At 34.0% G+C, this 15,682-nt stretch overlaps 1 protein-coding gene across 3 annotated transcripts in view; it reads left to right on the top strand.

Moving 5' to 3' along the window:
- Positions 1–15,682, top strand: part of LOC137923271 (tyrosine-protein kinase CSK-like) — a 39,894-nt gene that overhangs the window by 9,525 nt on the left and 14,687 nt on the right. For all 3 annotated transcript variants that reach the window (XM_068766468.1, XM_068766470.1, XM_068766469.1), the window contains exons 2-4: positions 10,380–10,470; positions 12,698–12,820; positions 15,137–15,217. In XM_068766468.1, coding sequence (XP_068622569.1) covers positions 10,423–10,470; positions 12,698–12,820; positions 15,137–15,217 — 252 coding nt within the window. In that variant the 5' untranslated portion in view covers positions 10,380–10,422. The remainder of the gene's footprint in view (positions 1–10,379; positions 10,471–12,697; positions 12,821–15,136; positions 15,218–15,682) is intronic.

Raw genomic sequence — 15,682 nt, 5'->3', positions numbered from 1 at the left:
GGAATCTCTGTTTCCGTGAGCTGAATTTCGATTTGGTACACAAAGCAGAATATGGCTGGCAGTGTAACATTATTTACACCACATAATAGGCAAAATAGTCTACGAAATAATATAGCGGGTTTTTCTGTCTTGGTTTAATGTTATATCATCGTTAATATATACACACTTATGACATGAAGATATTTGATAATCATAAAAAAGGAATAAACCGCAGAAAAAAAATTAACGGTTATTTGCGATTGTCGCCGTCGAGTCGTGTGCGGCGAGGCCATACGTGGACGCGTCTCGGGCGACGTCGTTCTCATGCGTCATGTCACTGTCACCCTCACCGTACATCCTTATTTGGACTAATCAATTGGCAAAATTAGATCTGAGATGTTAATAATTTGCAAAACCGATGATAAGCTGTCAAAAATGGCAAGTACTATTTTAAGCAAATAAAACAATAAAAATATTGATGTTGGGAAAGTAAATATATTGTGTGATCGCATGCACAGCGTGTTTACTAGGAAATTAAAAAGTAAATCTGAGTACAGTATTTGCTATTTTAACTACTTGGGTGCTCTAAAATTTGCTCCTATAATATTTAACACTTCCAGTAACGGTACATTGGTTTGAAAAATCAAATAGGCAAAAATTGTTCATTCAATAAACAAAAAAAAATGTTTTTGGTACATCAAATAATTTCTGGTCTCAACTAACAGACTGTCAGCTAGGCTCTGTTAATTTATAAATATAATACATTATATGAAGAATGTGATGTTAAATAAAATATAGAAAATACATCGAGTGTTATTTTGGTATATTTTGTAGAAAAAAGATCAATGGGCTTTCTTTAACATAGCTGACGAATATTTCGTGGTTGCGAAAACTGCGCGGCCATTGTATATCGATTGCAACCGTTATAGAATGTCCAGACATCCCGTTTGTCCTGCGGCATCGTGTATTTTTAGTCGGCTGGGTATCCTGTGCGGCGTAACCCGTCTCGTGATCCTTGGATCTATACAAATTAAGCAATTAATAATTTTACTTGAATTTAAAATTTCTCATTTACTCTTTGTACTTTAAAAAATACTATTTATGGCCTGCTTAATAATTTAGAAAGAAAAGGAATTTTCATTCTTTGTGGATATATTTTGTGGATATTTACATCCCGTTATTTCAAGTGATAAAAGGCAATTATTCTTAAATTTAATACGCTACTACTAAATTAAACTTTTGTGTAACTTGTCATCCTACAGGTTATTACATTTTCAATATTATTCATGTTTAAAGGGCTCCGTTCTATTTTATTCAAGTCAATACGTGGGTATAGCTTAAAGTCAAGTGCTATTTAAAACCCCCTTGCTGATAACTATCGCAAAGGTATGAGTCAGCGAGGCACTCCTGTGTCAAAGGAAATATAAATCAAACTGTTTTGTTGGGAAAGCTTTCCCGCCTTCCGCTTACTGGACTGTTGATACTTATTCACGCTAACTATATTGTAACCCCTTAACGTATATTTAAACATGTTCCCCTTGTGATCAACACTTGGAACAATGTACCTTTCTTCACGTTCTAATTTAAAAAAAATTAAAATTTCCCTTCGAAACTCAGAAACGAAATATTGTATAAGTTTTATATTTAGTGTCTTTGAAGGGATTGCCCTTTTAACCTTCAGTAATGATTGTTAAAAACGCTATTATTTATTCTATATGTAAATAATATGTATGTCTATGTGGTCTATATAGTAATGTATGTCTATGGACTGAAACGACGACAATGTGTTAATGAATTAAAAATTTTTTTGTCGAGTCAATAATTCAATTATAGTTTTATCGTTGGAAGTTTGTATTTATGTAGCAGTCGTTCCATTCCCATAGTTTTCGTTATTTTCATTAATTAATAGTACAAGTTTATTATGTATTAATTTATATTTATATCAGACTTTCAACTCTGTGTTTGGCACTAATCGGTGTAACATAACTCCTGGAGATGCCCCGGTGACGGGTGAAACACGTGTTGTGTCATTTAGCGGTGGTAGTTGTGTTATTCGCATTGTTTGCCGCATGCGGATTTATCTGCGGGCTGGCGGGCGGTGCACTTTGTTGCACGATTACGACTGCTTGTGCAGAAGTGGCTTGTGCGGAATATTGGTCCTTGTCTTACTTTTTTGTATCATATTATATATAAAAGTATATATAAAAGTTTATGACGATGATGCTTATGATAGCCCCTACAAGTGCACAATTTGTGATTTAAACCATTAGAAAATCATGTATAAGTTGTCCTTTTTTTGGCTATTTTTTTTTATATTCTTATTATTGATAAATTTATAGCAACTAAGAATAGAACAAGGAGAATTAATTATTATTGCAAGAACATGCATATTAAAACAATGTAACTCACTATTGATAACGAAGTTTATATTTCATGTAATTAATAACCTGCAACACGATCGCACACGCGATATGCCTTGTTAGTTTTGTGACAACAGTTCCGGGTTAAGCCTTACTGAAATAAATCTAAACTGCAGACAGATGGCCGTTAAAGTAAACAAGTGGTGAAACGTGGACACCTATACAAATATAGTTCGCGGCTATCGCTTCCTGCATGCGTTTAAGGCCAAAAGTCAACGGCCAACTTCCACTTCTTCCGGTAGACCTTTATTGCGTGGCCCCGTATGAAATTTTTCAGGCGTAAAGTTGTGTTACTTCCGAAAAAAAAAGGTTTGTTGGATCCTACTCATAGACTAATTTAAAAATAAAATTGAAATTACTTTCTGTACATCTATACCCAAAATATATATACTTGGTAATTAATTATTTTTAATTAATTGATTTCTAAAAAAATAATTGTAATACATTGATAGTTACTTTTTCTATGCCCCTTCAAGTTTTTGGTGATAGATTGTGTATTATAAAACACACCACAACCATAATGATCTTAAGAATATAAATAGTTGATAAACCGCCGTTTTTTTTTAAGATTCACGTTCGCTGCTATGTTTGCCATTTCTATCACAGATTTTACTGTATGACTATGTCAATAAACTTATTTATTAATTAAAACATATTTATATCAATTATTCCTGTTAATGCAAAATAGTTATCAAACATTATAATATTATAATGTGTTAAATGAATAACAAATTAAATTTTAAATTAGTTAAACAATATAGATGTATTGGCTTGAAAAAAGAAATCTATCTTAGATACTTTATTAATAAGATAATAGTGATCTTTTGTTATAAAGAATGAATATGATTACTCACTCATAAATTTACAAATCAATGTTTACATTGTGAGACCGGTTCTGGAGTAGAGCACTCCCGGCGATCGGTATTTACGGAATGTCTGACTGCTATGTTTTCTATTCACTTAATGCGAATGTGGCTATAGAGACCTCATGTAGGTATTGATATAAAACATAATTGACCAGGTACCGAAAGACTGGAAAAATTTTTTGGGTTCGGATTACTTTCACTTTTGGAAGGGCTTAGAATAACGTGAATAATAATCAAATGAAAGTTATTGATGCGGTAAATAATTTCTAATGATATTTATCTATCAAATATACAAACTTAAATGAACATAATTATTGTCATTATGTGCGGTGGATTGTCTGCCTTTATACTAATAATTTCATGATGCTTCGATCGACTTTGTAAAAAAGATTATTTATAAGATTCGTAGGCTTATGAAATCCAAATTTACAACACTGACTGACGTTTTTTACAAAAATGAGGTTTTGTTTGAGTTGTTGAAATATTGCAAGTTTATAAAGTTAAATTGGCAGTGTTAGAGGGGACGCGGAGAGGATAAAAGTGAAACGCGTGGTCGTTCAACTCGGCACGCGTCTGTCCTCCGGCGCGCTCTCCTTACTTGCTTGCATTGTACTTATGAATACGATATCGTTGCCAACACTTCGCGACCAACCATTTTAGTCTTTAAACTGAAAACTTCCCAATTTCCTTCTACACGTTTTGTGACATTACTAAAATACACTTGTGTATAGATCAGTTCTACTTCTTTGATATTAATTAAGTGCATCTAAAACAATAATTGTGTATTAAGAAAATTATTTAATACATGAAAAATGTATTTACTTTGTTACTGCTTATTTTAATTCATTCAATAATTTTACCATTTTGGACAATTTGTTATGACCACTTACTTAAGCTCGCCTAGGGAACGCCGGTGTCCAGCGGTGAAAGTTCTCCGGTTGAAATAAATAATGCCAAAATTTCGTAAATCGATTAAAAACGAGCTCGTTTGCCTAACGCTGTTCTTCAATGTAGAATTTATTATTTTACAAGCCTAACAACATTATACAGATAATCGCAGTTCTTTAACTTTGAACACTATGTAAAAACAACATGAACAATTAGTAATTACGCGTTACCCACAGAACAACACGAAAGATGCTCGCTGAGCGTGTTATAATACATTTTTTTATTGTGTAACTCTGAATCAGTTGGTCACCGTGTCGTATATGTACGTGCAACCTTGAAGAAACCTTGCGACCCGCGCGGACAGATGTGTCAACGTTTGTATGAACATTACTCATTGAACGTCGCCTCGTGTTTGTTGCGGCGGCGATTGTCTAACTAGTCGCAGATCTCTTCGATTCACTGCTAATGCTGTGTACGCCGTTAATTTATTACATTACTTACTCGATACTGCGCAGATATCAAACATCTCTATTTTTCCATAATAGCCATTGCATATACGACGTAAGACGAAACATTATTATTAAAAACTATTTTTTATTGGAGAGTAAATATAACTTTTAATTAATGTACAACTTGGTGTCCGTTTTCGTGCTAGATCTTTCGCAAGGAATTGCCCAATAGAGATTAACACACTATCAAATTTGGGTTTCCGTGCAGAAAGCTTAATATTCGATTTGGCAAACAACTAATCAATTGTATGATGTAAAGTTTGCAGAATCATTATTTTTATTATAAGGATGACATAAAAAACAACTATTTATAGTAACCTGCGTTACCTAATTTAACCAGTTTTAAATTGCGAATTAACGACTGGTGAATTTACTTTTATCCACTGATCCCTGGTATAAATAAACTATGAAAATTATGAAATCTAGTCATCATCATAATTTTAATCGTAGGACTTCCACTGCTGAACATAGGCCCCTTCCACACTTCTTCAATGAGAACCGTTGAAAGCGGCTTGTACCCGGCGTCTTTCGACTACCTTAACGGTCATCTGGCCATTTCATTTAGTACATTTGAACTACACTCATCTATATACACACCAAAGACAAGCGTATCTCCCGTCTTTTTTTCCCCTTTACATATATACTTCTATTGTCTTTAGAATCTATGAATATTGCACAATTTTATTGATTGCTCTTTAAATATAGCTTTAGCATGTAATTAGGTAGATATGAATTTTGTATTGATATTTACATGAATAATAATTCTTAATATTCGTATAAATATATTTGTTATGTACATTAACTAAATTTTTTACCGGTTTTGAAAGCGAACCTTTGTTAAAGTTATTTTCAATAAGTAATTATTTTCCGCTTGGTATTTATTTCATCGCCTTACAGATAATAGAGATGATTACCTGTTGGTAGATATCAGTCGGGCTATTTATTTATCGATGCAATTATCCCACCTTTCCTTGAATCGAATCGTGGAGTTAATGAGTTGTTTAACAATTGTGAAATAATTATAAGACCAGTTTAATTTGCGTGATAATTACAAAATTAACGTTCCGTTGCATAGAAAACATTCACAAGGCGATTCAAACACTGGGATACGTGTTGATGCGTGTGCACTGGATTATTATCAAAATGTTTATTGATAGATTATTTTAAAACTACCCACTGTATAAGCTAGATCTGTGCTGCAATGTAATATTAACTATTTCACGATGGAACGGTGGATATTTCGGAAAGGCACAAGGCAGCTGACTATTGTGGAATGATAAGATAAATAATAAGTCCAACTAATCAAAGACCTATAGCTAGGTATTACGTTGAAACATATAACGTATAAAAGATTTCAAATGTCCTTTAGTACCTGTTGAATCATTTAGAACGCCTTTGAACTACGAATTTTTAAGTTTTTTGGTCACATGGCAAGTAAAAGTGGAGACATCTTGGAAAAACTTAAGATTACGCGTCTTGACGGCGACCAGGCTACAGCAGCATAAGCTGCTCCGATCAGACCCGAATCAGGTTCGAAATAACAGACATAATACTCGACGCCGAAGACCGGCACAAATAGCGTATGGCACAGTTGGTATTGATAATCTAAATACGGTAGTATATATTTAAAATGGATATTGAAATATGTAACCAGTTAGATTTATACTAAAAGTTAGGCTTAAAACACGAAATACGTAATATTACTGACATTCGCCAAATAGCTGCGTGAACAATTACCATATCCGTAGTTGCAATAGCGGACACACTAAGTGGGTTTCGACGCATAATTCATTTCACACAAGGTTCCAATTATTCTTTGGAATCGAAGTAATACAAAAGCAATTATGTACACATAAGTTCTCAGCTGCTATCATTTTTTCTTATTTATTATAACAGGCATTACAATCGGTATATAAATTCATGTTATTATTTTGTTTGTTATACATAAATAAACTTTAGGTCAATATGTATATTTCCAATCTCTAACTGTATGGTTTGAAAATAATGATGAACCGATTTAATAACGATCAAAAACACAGCCAAAATATAAACAAATAGCAGGATTAAGTCAATAAACTTATGTGGTCTGTAGATTTGTTTCTGATTTAAGGATATGTTCACTACTATTATGGGCAGATTGCCAATATTATGAAGTTGCGCTGTATTTCGAATTACGATATAAACGACTTTATGGTAGAAAGTGACGAAGAAGGCATGTCAGCGACCTGATTTTAAATGGAAATAAAAGCGAGATACTAAAGTCAGTGTGGTGTCGACTGTTGTCGCCTCTATAAGGGGATCCGTCTCATTAGCCCAGACATTTCACTAGGAAGTATTTCTGACGTGCGGAGGGCAGAATCTGGACATGGTTTATATTACGTTGTAACCGGCAAAGAATAACAACTCACGGATAAACTACTTCTTAAAACAGACTTCTCTACTGGACCACTTAAGTTGTGGTATCGAATATAAGTTAATTATAATAAACGTGTTATTGTATTTAAAAAAAATATGAATCCAATTAAAAAGCAGAATTTTTTCATAATTGCAGTTAGTTTTTAAGTGATCGTTTATGTTTCATGTTATGTAAGTCGCTTTACAGAAGCGTAACCGAACTGGGCACGGCATCTTGTACGCTTCAGCGACGTTCTGTGTTATCGATCGCTCGGAGAGTTAAATAGCGCAATTTCCTTTTCATTAGAGCATATTTAACTCTACAACTTTTGGTACATACAAGAAATTCTCAACTGAAACTAATATAGACAAATATGTATACTTAGTAGGATTATCAACATAATGTTGTATGTTGTGTACATCAAGTTTTAAATACAAGTAACAAAAATATTACAGCTAATGTAATTATAACTATAGACGATCAAATAAAATAAACAAATAATCAAAACAAAAAATAATAATTTATACAAGCTATCAATTACAATTATCATTCATTGAACATGATATGATATATGATATCAAACACATTGTATTCAGGGCTTTATGCAGGCTCTGCTCATTATAACAGATCTCCACGTATACTGAAATGAAAAGAGCTTTGAAAGCTGTATTAAATATATACAACATATGTTCCCAACTCCTAAACTCTGATAACTCGAAAATGCAGGCATTGACCGGAATTGATTAAAATTAGTGTGAATTAAATTAATATCATTGTTATAATTTTACAATAAGCAGAGCGCGTATTAATAATTACTTTGCCCGACTTTCGTTTAATTAGGCGGAATAAACCTTTGTTTAACAAAACCCACCAGTTTATTTAAAATCTTTGCTGTAATAGTACTTCTTATTCGGTTCATGTTGGCGTAATTTTCAGTTATAAAAAATTCTAAAGAATATGTAGATTGCATTTTTTGATTTTATATCTAAGTTTTTAACGAAAGGTTCATTTCATGATGTGCTGAAAATAAATTAAATAGAGATAACTCCATAAAAAAGATTGTACAAATAATGTAAGAACTAAGAGCTCAAAAGACGAAACATAATCCTGGGAACAGAAGAGTCCTGGTATTTGTTAGTATCATAGATATCATGATTACCGTTTCGAGATTACAAATGATTGTTATAATGATTACCAAAGTATGTTTAGTATCAGTAGTATATGGAATGCGAATGGGCGTGTGAAACGACGTGCTACATTTTGTGCGTAGGTAGACTCTGAAAATAGTTCCTTTCGTTAATTAATCTATTAGGAACTCGTTCACGTCGCATCTAAAATTTCTTAGCAGAAAATATCTTGATATATATATGCTTCCGAATAACCCGTCCCGGATGTTATCATTGATGGACTTGGCATCCGTTATGGATTCCCAATAGAACGAACATAAATACTAATGTCAGTGAAATCGATACACAAAGAAATTTTTTTCTTGAACGAAACGTTGCGATAAATTAATTGTTGCAAGAGGTAAGTGAAAGTCACGTCTAAATTAGAGTACATTTATTTCACTTCCTTTTGTTTACTATTATTTGAGTAACTTTGTTAGTCTGATATTATGTTTCATAGACGTCTATTACTTCGCAAATGGCATCATATGTGGTATTTTATCTTTGTTTTTATACTTTCCTGAATAGTTGTACCATAAATAATTATATTGTTTACACCAGTGTAATAAATAACAGTCGCAGACCATTGAATTTCGTATTGCGATCTCTTTGCGACCTTGAAAGTTATTTGTTTACTGCATACCAGTGAATGTCGTATTTTAATTAAACAATTAAAAAAGTAATTATTACTTTAATTTTACAGTAACGTTTTTAAATGAAACCTGAACAGGTTTTTGTACTTTTGGAATTCTGACGCTATGACTTCATAGTTATAAATGCATAGAGGTTTTAATGACGATATAAATATTTTTTGGTTTTTGGACTGACACTACAGCCCAAATGACATTTGCATTTTCCCCGGGTGCGAGGAGACAGGGTACTTGTGGCGCTTAGAATAACTCTCATTTATAGCTAGCAAAGTCCATGAGTTTCCATAGAATCCTCAGTTCGGGCACTGCTTATACACTTGGTCGCTTTGACGGAAGCTCCATGGCGACTCCCGAGAGGACACCCTCGCTGGATTGTCACTGGATACCCGTTTTACATTCAAGACCTCGACTTTGCTCGTTCGCTTTTGTCGAGCTACGTTAGTTTCGGGAAAAGATGTGGCGGGAGAAATTCCAACAACGTTATCTAATATGATTCACATTGACGAACGTACTTGTTTAGACTTTTGTTTTTATTATTTATATGTATCAGCCTTGCGTTGAAAGAGAAATATATAAAAAAAAGTTTTTCATTCTCGAAGTAATGTAGTGGCTCGAACTAAAATCCCCGAGGGAACGCTTGAGGTTAGAGTAACTGCAAAAAGGGTTTAGGCTTAACAGTTCTCGACTGCCTCAAATTCAGTTAAGTAGTAAATGCCTACGGGCAAATAGCTCTAACCAAAATATACTATATATACAGACAGTTTCTTTATGTAATGAATTTACTATGCGGAAAAACTCTTGTTCTCTCTGGCAAAGTTCCGAAAAAGCACATGTAAAAATGTAACGGTGGTCAATTAACGATTTAAAAAAAAAAATTTTAAAAACTTTTTGAACTATTCATTCTGGCATACAAGCGTTGAGCATATTTATTAAATGTATAAAGGGTGTATAGTTCTTTTAGTATTTTAGCTACAGCTAATTTTATGCCTACACATTATACTTTTAGCAAAAGTTTACTGCCTTGTATTATTGTAATTACGTACTTTTTACTTTTACTTCTTGTTAAACTTGTTTCTCATAAGACGACAGAAATTACATACTTGCATTTTTTTCATTAAACATTTCTTTTTTTTTAATAATATCACTGTATTGAAATTAAATAATCTTTAACTATGATTCATTTAATGTAAATCGTTCGTGCTTTGATTTATTTACGTTTATAGACATATAAGCCAGTATAATTATGGCCAGAGCTGTACGCCTACAACATTCAATCGTATTTAATTTTGTCCTATAGTATACGAAACTAATGTAAGCTTATTTTATTGTTAGCTTTTGTCGTGCCCATTTAAAATAAATAAATTATTTTCAATATCAGACTCTTAGTTTTAAGTCCTAGAAATATTTCTGCATTTGTAGAATACAAAATTTCTCTACCAAATTTTATTAACTATTATAAAGAATATGGTTAGATAAATGTAAAGAATGTCATTGCTTTGTCTACAGACGATGAGGCGTACTTAGTGCTAGTTTTCCGACGTGGGCCGACATGAACTCGGACGTGCATCGTCACCAAGCCCATCCACCGCTCGCCCAGGTATGAATTACTAAGATTTTAAATAAAGTTTTATAAATCTATTTACACTTTTTTTCTTAATTCCATAATTAAATAATTCTCATTGTGATTTGGGCCATTTTTATGTCTAGAGCACAAAGCACACATATCAGCATCAACATGTCAGTCGATAAACGCCCAATGCTAAGCATCAACCTCGCCCAAAGATCTTTGTGATGACCAGACTTGCACTGTTCGCATCCAGCGTCTTCCCGCAACCTTGGCTATGTCGACAATCCATCTAATGGGTGGCCTACCAACGCTGCGTCGACAAAAATATTTAAATTATGTTGCTCTATAAATATTGAGTGCAGAGATTAAAACGAACATCATCCTTATCTAATAGCTGCTATGTGAACTTTTTGAAGATTTACACATTTGAATATTATCACTAGTTTACTACAGTGGTACTGAAACCACTCTAACGCTGTCTCTAGGTATGCGTGTGGCTGTATGACGGAGAAGTCACCTCACCTCATGTATCGGCTACTCCTCACCGTCAGTCCGTCGTCCAGCGCTTACCATATTTTCATACAGTGATTATTATATGACTAAGCATCATATGCGCTTTATTGTTGCTAGCAAAACCTATGTTGCCGTTGATGCGTTGACGACGGACTGATGGTAAGCAGCGGTAAATACTCTCGTCGCGCTTTTGTATAAGTCTTATATATTATATAACTCACTTGTAGAATGTCAAGTATTGATGTTGATGATGTGACGAGTGTTGATAAACGTCCTGGTGCACACAATAACACTACCGCGTTATTGTTATTGTCATTTGTGTCAGCCAAGTGTGAGTGCAATGCGTATTCGGTTATTCCGTGCACAATGCAAACATAAATATTAACAATATTTGACACCTCGGTATAATCTCCGTGTGTTGTTTACGTACGGTGGGAAACAGCGATAGCAGGTGATCCGGTTCAAGAATCCAACGCTAACGACATGTTAATTATATAATTTAATAATGTGGAAATTTTTGAAGATTTTCAATTCGGGCCGCGTGGGGCGTATATGACCCACACTTTAAAAATTAAAATAGTCGTGTAAGACGCATGCTTTTCACTTTTTCAATACTGCAAAGCTATAATTAGCGGGAAAAGTTATAAATTTTAATATGCATTACGTACGCACATACGTGATTTGAAGTTCGATCTATATTCGACCCTACAATTCATTTGTTTAAGAATCCTTCGTTTTTCAACGAGAACTGTAAAGGGCCTGCACAGAAAGTGCAGCGGGGTCGTATACGCCTCACATGGCATGCAATGTGTTAAATCTCAAATGCGTAATTATTGGGTAAAAAAATAATATTTAAAAAAGTAGTCATGGATTAAAGCACAAGAAATAAACTGACAAGATGTATATTATTTGTAAGTGGCCACCAAAGTGCCTTTGGTAACGGACTCGCCAAGGTTTTTTTTACTTTTTAAAAAGTAGAATTGAAAGAAAACATTATTAAAATACTCGAGAAAGATACCATTAATTTAAAAAAAAACGTTTGAAGAACATTTTTACTTTTTGTATGGTGTTTTAAGATTTTGCTCAAATACAATAGATGGGAAAAATATAAAACAGAAATTTTAAAAGGCAGAACGAAATGTATATCAATTATTTAAAGGTTGATATTCAATAAACACTCGAAGCAGATTTGTAATATCGAAAAAAAATGTAATATTTTATAAATTGCACTACAACACAAAGGAATCGCGAGAATAAGAGGATCCGTGTGAACAAATTCACGGCAATATATTGTAAGCGGTGTCTGCATTGCCTTGGCGCGCTGCCAACTCATGCCTCTTAGCAGCTCGTTCGTTAAGTGCAGTCTTTTTGTACAGGAACTTATCTGTTTGAAATGGATAAAACAATCTCGCTTTCGTTTACCAATTCACTTTGTATCTTATATTTCCAAACATATCTACTGTCATCTTATCGAATAAAAAGAGCAGATATAAAATTGAAGCTTAGTTGATAACTAAAGGGTTCTAATAACATAAAACAAAAATTGTTCGGGTCGTTTACTAGCTTAACACATTTGCAAAATATGGAAAAACTACCTATATCACTGAAAACAAATTGAGTGTATAATTATGTAAACATTTTTATTACATAAGTATTAGTGCTTTAGTGGCTTCTATGCGCTGATATGATGATGATTTCGTGATGGTATAGACAAGAACGCGTGCGAGTGTGTATATATTTCCAGCACGGTGTCCACACGGGGGCGCAAAACGTGGGCTGCGGCTGGTACTCCGCGTCCACGACGCCCACGCCTGCGCCCACCGCACCGGCGCGTCTCAAAAGAGCGCAGCCCCAACTTCAACTGCCTGTAAGTAACTCTTAACTCTCTTCTTTAAATTCTTACCACTGTAAGCGTTCATTCATCAAAGTTTGGACATAAGCTCTTCTCGCTTTTAGTCTGAAAAGGCAGCAACGCGAAGTGGTTTCGTATTATTGTAGCAAAGCGAGGTTCCCGGGGAAGGTTCAATTTCACCACGGGATGTATATTGGCACAAAACAGTGGGATACCTGTGAGGTGTGTAGGAGATTGAGATCACCGAGGGGATTTCAGTGAGTAGAATTCCCATTACTTTATCTTTCCCCCAAAGAGAAAGGTATCTTAAGCCTTTTCAAAAAAATGGTCCCTAAAGCTAAAAAAGGCCCTGCTCTCATTACCCACTGATATCTGGTCACAATTTCAAGATCCATCAGGAAAGACGCCCTACACCTTTTTGTTCCACACAAAGCCTCTGTTAAAAATATTTACTCCCCCATCTGCCGTTTGCCGTTGCATCTGCCGTTGATCATCAACGCGAAAGTTATGGCCGGCACATTTCCAGTGTCAACATTAGTGCACTTTCGAATTTCCACGATTCTGATCAACTCCGAGAGAGTTACAATCTAGGGTTCCCCTATCGCTGTGTTCCATCATATAATCGAAAGCTTCTTATAGTGATAATATACGATAACGGAAGAGGCTTACAAATAGCAGATGATTAGCGGCCTGACACTTTTAACTCAATCAGAGCAATCAATCACACAGACAAGATATTTGTCATAGTTTGTTCTCTGTAGTCATTAATGTATAGGCATTTAAAGTGTTTGGTTCATATTTAATTTGACTTGATATTAAAATTGCAATCATCAAATGGGTGATAAAAGTTATCATTATATATTATTAATTTTTATGTAAAACACATTTTCCGTGGTATATCATTAAAAAACACTCTATCATTTAAAAAACTTCTGTATAAATTATTTCACTGCCAGATTTTATATGTAATGATTACTGAAAGTAAAAAAACCGTTCCAGAATCAGTAGAGGTTTTACTTTAACATTAATTTGCCAAAGCAAATTAAAAAGTGATGAAAAGCGACGACCGAGATAGCAATTGACCCGGAAATATTCACGAGACTACTGCCCGCCGCAAATTACAAGTGGTCTTTGCGGAGCTCAAAAATATCAAATTGACATCTTTTTAACGTTGGAGCTTCGCTGTTGGTATGATTTACAAACTTAAAATGCCAACAGACTTACTCTTCTTGCAATACTCACTGCTGTTGTGCAGGAAGTAAAGGTCCAGCCTTGAGGTCCAGTTTCTGATATCCATTCAAAATACACTTGATATGTGGAATTTAACGACAGCCTATTCTGTGCCTACAATCTTGCAGTTAATCTTCTCACTTCCTGCGGCGTTACGACTCTCTGTGAGTCTAGCCATCCCTCACGATCATCATCCATCTCGCTCTATCCTTCGCCGCTTTTTCCCAAGATGTCTTCTAACTCCTGAGATTAGGTCCTCCTGATCTTCTAGAGGCTAGGATTCTAGGCTATAGATTTCTTGCTATACAAATTATTTGGTTCTTTCAGCCCGTGTTTACCTAAACTTCTAACGATAGCGATGCAATAAATCTTAAAAATTTAGCAAAACGAAACTTTGATCGAGGTAATAAATCGGTTCCAACCTAGTATTATGTGTGATTGAAGTGATGATAATGATCACCAGTTCCATTTTTTTCAATAGTTAAAGTAATATCTCACATATTATATATATATATATATATATATATATATATATATATATATCGTAGGGTTTAATATTGTACACTCCCCGTGGTATTAAATCCCAAATTTCTTTTCATTTCGTACATTTCACACATTTCTCAAGTGCTATATAGATTTTCAGGTGGTAAAGCTATAAAAACGTTAATATAAACTTCTTTATCCAAATAACATTACTTATGTAGTTTATGTTTACGGACAAACATTTATAAAATGAATAAGTTTACAAAGCAAGTGTAACGAAAAAAAAATGTACCTTTAATGGTGGACTTTGAGTAATATTTTAATTATGCACTCCATACACGTGTCCATATCCATAATGCAATTCACGTTATAAACATATAGCATACGATCATATGATCAGATGTGTCACTCGGAACACAATTTTCCTCTATTTATTTTTCACAAAGCTATCATCGACTTTATTTACGCAGCATTGTTACTGAGACAATGTTAATAATAAATAAATTTTACTATAATTGGAAAAGCTTAAAAGAGATGATACATGCGTTTTTAAAGTCATTATTTAAGATAATAGTGTTTGAAACGGTGGCGTGTAATATAGTGTGTATTTGTTTGTAGTCCGGAGGTGGTGCTGTCGGCAGTAATGGTCCGCACGCGCCTCTCTCGCCCACAGCATTGCAGAATTCGATTCAACATAATGTAAGTATTTTATTCACACATTTCAATCTTTTTGATCGGCGATCTAAACAGATGGTTCTTTTTTTTTTGAGAACACAGTTCACGGTTAAATAAAAAGTTCAGAACTAGTAATATTAAATTTATATTTTAAACCAGAAGCTCCCAAACTTAAATCTTATTGACCACTTTCAAAATTTATGTGGTTCCGGTGAATCCTTTGCACTTTTATCATTTTTATAAGTAACAGTCGCTGACCTTAAATAATATCTACCTACATTAATTGATACGTGAAGTCAAGCCAACATTTTAGTTCTTCACTTTCTATCAATTTTGTGAACCGTCACATCTCTCATGTCATCTCATCTCTCATGTCGTCTCATCTCATTGCAAGCCTGCGCCTGGCTATCAATCTGGACCACACTGCATTAAATGTTATTGTAAAGATATACTAATAACTCCATTCAATCACTCGTGTAATACCCTTAA

Source organism: Battus philenor, unplaced genomic scaffold, assembly GCF_028537555.1.
Source record: "Battus philenor isolate CCGP_79_NKW_IND1 unplaced genomic scaffold, ilBatPhil1.0.hap1 SCAF_21, whole genome shotgun sequence".
NCBI lineage: Eukaryota > Metazoa > Arthropoda > Insecta > Lepidoptera > Papilionidae > Battus > Battus philenor.
Note: the sequence above shows the minus strand (reverse complement) of the source record. Positions and strands in the feature narration are given on the sequence as shown.